Source organism: Oncorhynchus nerka, linkage group LG13, assembly GCF_034236695.1.
Source record: "Oncorhynchus nerka isolate Pitt River linkage group LG13, Oner_Uvic_2.0, whole genome shotgun sequence".
NCBI classification, from domain to species: Eukaryota; Metazoa; Chordata; class Actinopteri; order Salmoniformes; family Salmonidae; genus Oncorhynchus; species Oncorhynchus nerka.
In genome coordinates, this window is record NC_088408.1 from 28,037,212 (window position 1) to 28,048,458 (window position 11,247).

Here is an 11,247-nt window from a genome sequence, read left to right on the forward strand (position 1 = left end):
TGTCCTCAGAGCAGCTACACGGGGAACTATTGAGCATGAAAAACTCAGCAGCGTTGCAGTTCTTGACACAAAACACTTGACACTTACATTTTGTGTCATGCCCATTCACCCTCTGAATGGCACACATACACAATCCATGTCTCAATTGTCTCAAAGCTTGAAAAGCCTTATTTAACCTGTACCCCCCCATTCATCTCCACTGACTGAAGTGGATTTATCAAGTGACATCAATAAGGGATCATAACTTTCAGCTGGATTCACCTGTTCCGTTTACGTCATGGAAAGAGCAGGTGTTCTTAATGTTTTGTATCGTCAGTGTATGTCATGCAGACCTATGCTTTGCCTGTGTCATTTGACGAAAACATTGCAAATATATAGGACAATATTGGCGTAATACTAACCTCAAATATATGTTTGAAACCTCTCCATAGTATTTGAAGATGATGGACATCACAGAGTTAAAAGAAAATAACATTAATCTGGCCCCAAACGTGTTGTATATAATGTTTGTTTAATCCATGTCAATAATGTAAAACAAGAATAGCCTATTCACATACAAGACAATTACATGGTCAAGTCAAGTCCCCACATAATAACAATTATTTACATCAGATGAGGGGCAGAACAATTCTAAATACAATATGAGAAATTAAGTTATCATCCACAATGCACCAATATCACAATTAACAAACCAACAATAGTTTTCCAAACACAAAAGGTTTGACAATGGTCCACACCTAATACCAAATAGTTTGGCCCCGTTACGCATCATTTAAAACGTGGCCATCTTTCAGCACATCATTACGCGTGGTTGAGGATGTCCGAAAGTTCATTTATATACTCAATGGTGTATTTGAGAGTTTGAATTTTGGTCAGAGGTTGTCCCCTTTTACTGTAATCTGGAGGCAAGTAGTCGCGGAGCTGGTGCAAAGCTTCTGCTAGGCTCCTCATTCGCATCTTCTCCCTCTCGCTCGCCTTCATGCGTCTCTTGGTCGACATCTTCGGTTTGATTTGTTTCAACGTTGCGCACGGGGTTGGGCTGTGTCCTGTTAAACCATAGGATACATTTCCGAAGCTCTGATGCCCAGTTGAGCTTGAGGACATCTCGGGCGAAGAGCACATTGAATCGAATGATGATTCTGGTGATGTGGATTCAAGAGAATCATGCCCGTTCCCAAAAGCCCTTTCCTGCGTCTTCCAATCCCATTCAGAAAGCATTTTTGAGGTAACAACTTCAATGTCACAATCCATGTTAGCAATATCCTCAGACACGCTCTCCATACTGTGACCTCGATGATAGGCTATTCGGGCAGCTCCGTGGAGAGCAAATTCTGAAAAGCGGTTTGGGAAACCGTTTTATATGGACTCAGCTCTCTGTGGTTTATGAGTTCACAGCTGAAGCGAAAGTTCAAAGAAAACTCAAGTGCTAAAATGTGACTTACCCGAAGGACGTCGTTCGTTGTCACCGAGGTGCCAATAAGGTGAAATAGACGGATAATGTGTAACAGAATGAAAAATAATTAGATTTTCTTTTGTGGGAAATGGCTCTTTAGATGGGCACGACAACAATTATCAGTTTGATGTGATCTCTCTAATGAAGGAATGAAAGGAGATTGTTACATCTGGGCTTTTCACACCTCATTAACAGGATGGGCAACGTGTGTCTAGGTGTACTCCAAAATATAGAAGATAAACAGACAAATACTTTTTTATATATACTGAACAAAAATATAAAAAGGCAACATGTCAAGTGTTGGTCCAATGTTTCATGAGCTGAAATAAAAAAATATCCCAGAATTTTTCGAAATGCACAAAAGGCTTATTTCCCTCAAATTCTGTGCACACATTTGTTTAAATTCCTTTTAGTGAACATTTCTCCTTTGCCAAGATAATCCCTCCACTTGACAGGTGTGGCATATCAAGAAACTGATTAAACAGCATGGTAATTACACCAAGTCAGTTGTTTTTTTAAATATTTTTTGGACATGTTTTATGAGCATTCATATTTGTACTGCTAAAGTTCTTAAATTGGGGACAGCAACAGGCCACTCTAAAATGTGCAATTTTGTTACACAACACAATGCCACAGATGTCTCAAGTTTTGAGGAAGCGTGCAATTGGCATGCTGACTGCAGGAATGTCCACTCGAGCTGTTGCCATAGAATGTTAATTTCTCTACCAAAAGCCGCCTCCAGCATTGTTTTAGAGAATTTGGCAGTATGTCCAACTGCCCTCACAACCACATGTAACCATGCCAGCCCAGGACCTCCTTCACCTGCAGGGTCGTTTGAGACGAGCCACCCAGACAGCTGATGAAACTTCTGGAGTATTTCTGTCTATATAATAGAGCCCCTTTCTGGGGAACTTATTCTGATTGGCTGGGCCTGGTTCCCAAGTGGGTGGGCCTATGCCCACCCAGGTCCACCCATGGCTGCGCTCCTGCCCAGTCATTTGAAATCCATAGATTAGGGCCTGATGAATTTATTTAAATTGACTGATTTCCTTATATGAACTGTAACTCAGTAAAATCGTAGAAATGGTTGCATGTTGCGTTTACATTTTTGTTAAGTATATAACGGTGCTAATGTTGTGTCTGTGTGAGGTAGACAATGACAGATAGAAAGTGAAACCTGAAAGAAACATAATTTTTACGCAACGTGAAGCTAAATCTTCAGAGAATAACTAAGTAAATGTTTAGAAATTACTTATATTTGTCCATTAGGAGGAAGTATTATCAACAAATTAGCCTAGCCAATAAAGTCCCGCTGTCTGAAATCGATGCATGCCAATACGCACGAGCAAGGAGGATGCAGCTGTCATCAGAGCTGGGTAAAACACACTAACCTGGCAGCTCTTTCATGTCTGAATAGGTGTGTAACGGCTCACTAATGATCAAGGGGGAGCAAAACGTGCCAGGTCATAAAACCGCGCTCTACTGCTGGTGGGTCACTGACGGGCGAGAACCTTTGCGCCCCTCTGCCTGCTATAGGAAGCAACACGTCGGGAAGTTTATGTGGTTATTAGTACGGTGATGCTACTTTCATTCGCTTACAAAAGCTCGACCTTTGCGCAAACGAAGGTATAAAAGTTATTATTGTACCTTTATTTGGTCAATGATTGTCTCTTCCATTTGGAGAGCCTTGTTGTCCAAACTTTTACATTTTGCGCATTTGCATCAGTACCTTAGTAGTCCAATCATTACATGAGAGCTGTGGAATATTCAAAATAAATACAGAAAAACATTGAAAAGTATAGGGTTTTATAAAAATTTAAATGCCCTCTCCCTAACTGCATGAGTAAAATATTTCTCCATCTCCTACTGTAAGTCCATTAAAGATATAGCAGCAGAAAACTACAATTGTGTACATAGAAGACAAAAGGAAAGGCCAATATCAAAGGTTAAAAATACACTTACTGAACAAACTAGATAAAGTTTTGATAGCATACTATTAAATAATATTAGGAAATAGTATTTCTTTTTTTCTGTCCTAACACCTCTGGTATATCACATCACTCATTTCAGGAACTTCAGCTTCACCCTCTCTGCCAATGGCAGTGGGCTCTTGCTACAAATCACTGAGTCATCACCATCAGACATAATCACTGGGGAAACGGGGCTTGGAATGAACACAATGTCATCATCAACTCTAATTGGATGAACATCCTGGCACTTCCCTATGGTAGACACAGAGCTGCCTCGTATTGGTTGTTCACCCATACTGGCAGACACAGTTCTAGGCCTGAGGGGCTGGGCTGTAACTGTGTCCCAGGCTGCCTTTGTAGAGGTGCGGGGTTTGGAGGTGGGTTTCAGTGAATAGTCTGTGAGGTATTGGCACCTGTGCCTGCTTTTGGGTTTGACTTTGGCCCTGCTCTGCCCTCCTCCCCGACACTGGTTCTCTGTGTCACTGTCCTCACTCGATGAACACGCTCTGGCACACACACTCTTCTTAGTTTCTTGATGTGACTTCATGTGCCTGTCATCCCGACCAGGCTGTGTGTCGCTAGGTTCAGAATGGCTCCTTTGTGGCAGAGCGGAAGAAGATGATATGGCCTTCTTTACGAATCTGTACTTCTGTGGAGGCTTTGGTTCACCGGCACCATGTTGTTTAGCCCCTTGTGTTTGTGTTGCTGTGACTGGGCCTGTTTGTTTTGCTGTGACTGGGCCTGTTTGTGTTGCGTTCAATGAGATAGGTTTTGAGATGTGATGAGCAGGTTGAGGCTTATGGAGCAATGCAATGCTCTGGTCCTTATCAACAAGTGTGGCTTTCTTGCCACACACCAGCAGCTGTTGTGATGGCTTGGAATCATTGCTGCTTTTAATGGGTATCAGTGCCATTGGCTTGGGGCCACTGTTGTTAGAATCAATTAAATCAGGGGGTGCTGCTGACTGGGAGTTTACGTGTATGATGGTGATGTCATCATTGTCCGCCATGTTCACAGACTTGCATGCGTTTCTCATTAGGACCCTGTCCCTCAGCGAACACTCTGCATAACATGGCCCTGGTACGGCCTCTGCTGCTCTGAGATCAGTAGAGGGGCCCAGTTGTGTGATCCTTTCTTCAACACTATCATTTGTGGTTTGGAGTGACTTGGGGTCAGTGGCAGTGCGAGCGCCAGCAGCCTGCGGGGGCGGGGAGGACGTGAATGACTGAGACTCCCAGTCGATGTCACTCAGGTGAAGAGCATCCATCACCACGGAAACAGACGGAGAGGAGGCCGCTGCTTCTGGAATCTTCCCAGAGGAAGTGAAAGACGGAGGTGACATCACTTCCTGTATCTGAGCTCCAAGACGTACTTCTAAGCGGGGATGGTCTTTACCAGAATCCAGATGCTTTTTTGGAGACTCTGACTCTGGACCCTCCAGGACCAACACTGAGTTGTTACTTGTTGTAATGGTCAGTGCTGCTGCCACGGCAGAGGGGTGTTGGGTGTTGTTGTCAGCAGTGGAACTGTGCAAAGACATCTTGGCCAGGAGGTCAGAAACATCACAGTGATCCGAAGGCTTGTCTTTCTTACCCTTTGGTTTCTTCTCTGAAAATAAAATGCATAAAATATAAGAGACAAAATGGCTAGATACAAAATCCACCATAACAGTGTCTCCTCAAGTCCAAGTACCCTTGGTTGGGGCTACCCATTCTACTGTGGGAACCCCTGCTCTACAGCTCTGAGCTACAGGAGGAGCCAGCCCCAACCTGTCTAAAGTGACAGCAGCTCCTGTGTGACAGACACCTCTGGTGCATCAAAGCCTTGATGTGAGGGAGTGGAGCTGCCATACTCTGCATGTCCAGGTGTCAGAGGCCCTATAAGAGAGACTCTGAAAAACATCGCAAAGCTCCAGGTGCCTTTGATCCACACCCTGTCTGAGCTAAGTAGTGAGCAGTCGTTGGGCCTGTTAAGTTTAGGGGCGTCCCGTTTCTCCCCAAGGACAAATTGAATACAGTTTTAAAAATGAGGTATAATTTTACCTCAATAATGTATATCAATATGTTATTGTCAGTCAATTTCAGATCAGAATGTCAATAATTTAAAATGAATTAACATTCATTGTATTTTCATATCAATAACATAAGGTTATTTAATCTGAATTAAATGTAAGCAGAATACATTATGTTCTCCAGCCATAATATGTTGACCTTACTCTTGGTCTTGTTCTCAGCCTTCTCCCTGAGGTACAGCTCCACCACATGTGGGTAGGCTAGGCGGAACAGAGCCTCTTCCTCCACCGTCCTCACCTCGTCCTGGCTGTCCTCAGGGTGGTCCTCAGAAAACACATAGTGATCTGCAGGGAGGATATCATGGAGGAAACAAAATGACTTTTTTTTACAGACAAAAAATATGTGAAACATTCAAACATTAAAATTGTATCCACTCTTTTGTGTAAAATGTATCGTCTGCTGAATCACCATACAGATGCCAACCCCACCCCCCTCAAAATAATAATTATACAGATTTGGGGATGGTATTTCAATAGTTAGCTCAGGCCCATAGAGGACTGAAATATCAGCTGAGGTTGTTAGTGGGGGGGGGGGACTTTGATATGACAGTTTTCCCAGCCCGAGAGGAAGCCATTTTAGCACCCGGTGGTGTTGTGGCTGTTCTGTCACCTCTACCCCCCTCTGAACCCCACCTCACAACAAGTCACTAACAGACAACATGGAGACAGGCAGAGAAGGCCAGGTTTAAAGAGACTCTGCATAGGTCAACACAAGACTATCACCCTAATCCTTACTGACGCAACTCTGATGTCATAACAGGAATACAGTACATCAAACAGGTACATGGTAATAAGAGGTTTGGAAACGTGTGATTCAGATGGCTTGGAGAGTACAATACAAAAAAACACGGGATCTATCATAGAACAAAAACAATGGGGGCAATGATGATAATATAAAGAGAAGGAACATCCCTCGTTCATAAACATAACATTTTTTGAAAATGGAAGGCTTCATAAGAAGGACTGTTTCATTTGTTCAAACTGACCTGGCTTACTCCAGATGATTTCAAAGCTGGCGATTGCATTCCTTACTCTTGGCTTCCATATACTGTTAACAGGGAGGATTTTAAAATACAATTGAACATGTATTATTGTGAAACATTTATAGCCACAGTGAGTAACTTCCATTTTTACACTCAGAGAGGTCCATTGGAGTGTGAATTGGACCGTACCGTAGAGGTTTTATCAGAGACAACGTCGCTCTTCCATGTTTTCTGTTCATCAGCTCAGTGTACGTCATCAGGACCAGAACCTTCTTACTGGTATAGTGTTTAGGCCACTCCAACTTATTGTACGCAAAGTTCTGGATCACAAAACACAAAAAAATATATTACAAGTTATTTGACTAACAGATAAATTAGGCAATACATGATTTATTAATTGCATCTGTTAAGAATGACCTCTTATTTTAATCCAAGTACATTTTTGAATGACTACCTGCATTAATAGCATGTTCGGTTTCCTCCATTTGAAATTGTGGACAGGCTTGTCTTTGTCTACCAGAAATTCATTTATGATCTGAAATGCAAAATGTCCATACATGAAATGACATCCTTATCTTGGCTTGTATACTTTACACATGATATTACACAGATTCAATAACTTAAGATAATAACTATATTTACTTTACCTCTGTAAAAGGGAATTTATCACTTGCCAGTGTTTTCCTGAAAACAAATCAACACCATATTCAGATATGTAAAGGAACAATGAATGTTTGTTCCCCCTTTCAATTAAAAATCAATAAGCAATATTGTAATCTATGAATGTGTATATTATAGGAATGAGTGAATTTGGTGCAAACATGGTCTCACTTCCTGATGCTGGCATCTGTTGAAGAGGCCTGTCGTGTCTGCTCACAGCAGTGCCAGTGACAAGGACACTGGTAGTCATAGTCTTGAGGCTCACAGAAGTGCTTGCTGTCACACAACACACAGCCACTGCGCTCGTGAGCCTTGGCTGACCCTGAGAGAGAAGGAGAAAGAGATAAAAGAGTATGATGAGAAAGAGAGAGAGAATGAAGAGTGTGATAGAGAAGAACATAACAGTGGTAATAGTTTGTTAGGAGATGGTTAGTAACCGAAAAAGGAGTGACAGACAAAATCAGAGGTCAATTCAGGGTGACTGGACTGATAGGCTACAGCCCCAGATAATCATAGCAGATACCTTTGATCAACCATACAGAGACATTTAATACTGATCTCGAATAAGTACACTAACTGTAATTTGGCGCTACAATGCTGAAGACGTATTAGCAAACTAAAGCGTCTCACATGTAAGTGCCTTCATCATCACAGTATTTTAGTTGGTCTTGATCAACAACATGCGAGTCGCGTCATCCCGGGAAACCCCTCCCCACCCTCCCGATTTACACTTCTTATCAGGACAAGGGGCTAAAGTGAGTTTGACGGAGGGCCAAAGTAACTCACCAGGATAGCGACACAAATGGCAGTGAGGGACCTTCTTTAGGACCCACTCTGGCGCAACCACGCCCTCCTCCCTCCACTGGCTGAATCTGTCATGGAAGAGGAGACGGTACAGGATAGGCATAGACTGTTATATCATATACAGTGGGGCAAAAAAGTATTTAGTCAGCCACCAATTGTGCAAGTTCTCCCACTTAAAAATATGTGAGAGGCCTGTAATTTTCATCATAGGTACACTTCAAATATGACCGACAAAATGAGGGGAAGAAATCCAGAAAATCAAATTGTAGGATTTTTAATGAATTTATTTGCAAATTATGGTGGAAAATAAGTATTTGGTCAATAACAAAAGTTTCTCAATACTTTGTTATATACCCTTTGCTAGCAATGACAGAGGTCAAACGTTTTCTGTGAGTCTTCACAAGGTTTTCACACACTGTTGCTGGTATTTTAGCCCATTCCTCCATGCAGATCCCCTATAGAGCAGTGATGTTTGGGGGCTGTTGATGGGCAACACGGACTTTCAACTCCCTCCAAAGATTTTCCATGGGGTTGAGATCTGGAGACTGGCTAGGCCACTCCAGGACCTTGAAATGCTTCTTCTCTGCAGGCCATTCACTAGGTCCCCCCATGTGTTTCTGGGATTTTTGCTCACCGTTCTTGTGATCATTTTGAACCCACGGGGTGAGATCTTGCGTGGAGCCCCAGATCGAGGGAGATTATCAGTGGTCTTGTATGCCTGCCATTTCCTAATAATTGCTCTCACAGTTGATTTCTTCAAACCAAGCTGCTTACCTATTGCAGATTCAGTCTTCCCAGCCTGGTGCAGGTCTACAATTTTGTTTCTGGTGTCCTTTGACAGCTCTTTGGTCTTGGCCATAGTGAAGTTTGGAGTGTGACTGTTTGAGGTTGTGAACAGGTGTCTTTTATACCGATAACAATTTCAAACAGGTGCCATTAATACAGGTAACGAGTGGAGGACAGAGGAGCCTCTAAAAGAAGAAGTTACAGGTCTGTGAGAGCCAGAAATCTCGCTTGTTTGTAGGTGACCAAATACTTATTTCCACCATAATTTGAAAATACATTTATTAAAAATCCTACAATGTGATTTTCTGGATTTTTTTTCTCATTTTGTCTGTCATAGTGTAAGTGTACCTATGATGAAAATTACAGGCCTCTCATCTTTTTAAGTGGGAGAACTTGCACAATTGGTGGCTGACTAAATACTTTTTTGCCCCACTGTACATGTTTGCATAAGACCTCATCATCACCATTCTGTATTGTCGCCTCGTATAAAACATTTGATCTCAAATCCAAAATGCTAAAGTATGAACCAAAATAAAAAGTTATAGCTTCACTGTCCAAATAAATACATATGGGAGTGTACATGTTTGCATAAAACCTAGTTAAAACTACTGGATTACAGACTGTTTATGTTTCTCTATTTGTCTCTCCACTTTTTAATCCGTGTGCTGGAGGGTGAAAGAAAAAGGAATTTTTTATATTTTTAGTTTCTTACCTTTGTAAAAGTGTTTGTCCTTTCAATGTCTGTATGAGTTTTAGAGCTTGCTCTTTCCCAACTCCTGGTATACCCTTGTGGTAAGAAAACAAAACATGTCATAGTAACAAAAACAAAAAAGTAATTTTGTATATATGCGTGTTTTCACCCCTAGAAGCCGATCTAGACATTAGCAGTCCCCCTCCCCTATACCTTAGGAATATAATCACAGCCCAGAAGGATGGCCAGACCCACGAGTGTCTCCCTGGCTAGCTGCAGCTCTGTCTCCACCCTAGAAGTCCTGTAACAATCCACCTGTGGATCCTACAACAGCGGGAATGATACAGCAGGGATTATTTTCTTGAGCATTCAGACAGAAACCTACAAGTACAGCATTTAGAGATTGGATGCATCCACTAGAGGTTCATTAACTAAATCAAAAGTTTGAATACTTCTCTCTTCAATGTCACACCCCTTACAAATGAGATGTAACATACCTAATTTAAATAAACAAACGCATTACCTTGGTGTTCATGTTGAAGTTTCTGTAGACGGTCTGCGCTCCGTAGAGAAAAGCGTCCCCATCGTTGGTGATGCAGCCGTCCACCAGGCCCTGGGCATCCAGAAAGGCACACATGGCCTCGGCCTCCCCTGCCGCTGTCACCCAGGGGACACCCAGACAGTCCAGCATCTCTGCACACTGGAGGGAAGAGAGAGATGGGTAGTGGGTGCACACAGATTATCTCTTAAAAACACATGCATAATACTTACTTATGCTTCTCTACACATGTTGTATGGATACGAAGCTACACACACAGCCACTCAGAAAGACACACACACACACAGCTTTAATTCAATGAGGGTGATAAAATGCCACTTCTTCTCAACAACTGCATCTGACTGATGCACATCATCCCAGCCACCCACCTCTCTCAGCACAGCATTGAAGCGACCCCTGTTGGTGGTCTTTGTAGTTTGTTTTTTAGGGGCTGACTTGTTGAACCCCCCAAATCTCATGTCTGTCCTCTTGCTCATGGTCTCTGCTTTGAGTTTGGGGGCCTCTCCCTCCATGACAAAAACTAGCTTTACCCCCATCAGTGTGAGAGAGGAAACTCTAAAAAACAGATTCCTGAAAGAGAGTAATAATATCCATAATTCTCATTACAGAGAGTTGTTGTTCCTCTGCATAAAAGGGATTTAATTTTGAAACAGCAGACCATTAGTAAGTCGCCCGATTGATGTATCGTGCACATATATAGTGCAAATTAGTAATAAGGTCGGTTGTTTCAGATACATAATGTGAAATAGGATCAGGTTTGAATGCCTATGCCTCAGTGTCAGAGTTGAATAAAAAAACATGTGCATTTGGCAATCTCTGCACATATTACCGGAGGTGAGGTTTGGTGACTTTCCCCATCATTGCTTGGACGTGCTGGGCCTCGCAGACCCACAGGCTAAGGTCCACGGCCAGGGTCTTTCCGGTGAGGCTGTACAACGGCACCGACTCCCGAACCGGCCCCAGAATGGACCACAGATCGTGCACACCCATCGCGCAAATCGTTGTTTACCTTTTTATAAGTAAAACGTTTTAAAAATGATACATGTGCAGTATTTCACAAGAAATGCACTTTGTTGATCACTTAGTTCTTTAATTTAGCAGCACTTCCCGCTAAAACAAACACGCTTCCGAATCCAACCTCCTTACTTCCGGCGGTAGTGTCAGCGAATGAACACGCGAGACGACATCGATGGCGCAGCACGCTGCTGTCCTTCATTTTTTTGACGTTGCGCGCGGAATCCAGTGAACAGCTGAGTGGATAGCGTCACTT

The 11,247-nt window shown here is 42.6% G+C and overlaps 2 protein-coding genes across 3 annotated transcripts; both read right to left on the minus strand.

Moving 5' to 3' along the window:
• Nucleotides 1–494: 494 nt before the first annotated feature.
• Nucleotides 495–3,156, minus strand: msgn1 (mesogenin 1). The gene has a single exon (XM_029678793.2). The coding sequence runs from the start codon at nt 1,279–1,281 to the stop codon at nt 802–804; it is 480 nt and encodes a 159-aa protein (XP_029534653.1). The 5' UTR covers nt 1,282–3,156; the 3' UTR covers nt 495–801.
• Nucleotides 3,157–3,242: 86 nt separating this feature from the next.
• Nucleotides 3,243–11,137, minus strand: LOC115139253 (flap endonuclease GEN homolog 1). 2 transcript variants are annotated; one of them, XM_029676429.2, is made up of 13 exons: nt 10,807–11,137; nt 10,346–10,547; nt 9,942–10,118; nt 9,632–9,742; nt 9,440–9,513; nt 7,924–8,009; nt 7,309–7,459; nt 7,125–7,161; nt 6,932–7,012; nt 6,667–6,797; nt 6,481–6,542; nt 5,639–5,779; nt 3,243–5,031 (listed from the first exon to the last, which is right to left on the minus strand). In XM_029676429.2, exons 1-13 carry the CDS (start codon nt 10,965–10,967, stop codon nt 3,515–3,517), a joined length of 2,931 nt encoding a protein of 976 aa, XP_029532289.2. In that variant the 5' UTR covers nt 10,968–11,137; the 3' UTR covers nt 3,243–3,514. The 2 variants fall into 2 exon arrangements, with proteins under 2 accessions (XP_029532289.2, XP_029532290.2); XM_029676430.2 differs by lacking the exon at nt 10,346–10,547 and having other exon boundaries at nt 10,807–10,890.
• Between the last annotated feature and the right edge of the window lie 110 nt (nt 11,138–11,247).

What these genes read in the sequence shown, in the direction of transcription:
- msgn1 (XM_029678793.2), bottom strand. Translation starts at nt 1,281, where the DNA reads ATGGAGAGCGTGTCTGAGGATATTGCTAACATGGATTGTGACATTGAA.
- LOC115139253 (XM_029676429.2), bottom strand. Translation starts at nt 10,967, where the DNA reads ATGGGTGTGCACGATCTGTGGTCCATTCTGGGGCCGGTTCGGGAGTCG. An exon ending in GCTGTGATTATATTCCTAAG is followed by an intron (nt 9,514 to 9,631) that starts GTATAGGGGAGG and finishes TCTTACCACAAG; the next exon opens with GGTATACCAGGAGTTGGGAA. An exon ending in CCATTTGTGTCGCTATCCTG is followed by an intron (nt 7,460 to 7,923) that starts GTGAGTTACTTT and finishes CTTCTCTCTCAG; the next exon opens with GGTCAGCCAAGGCTCACGAG.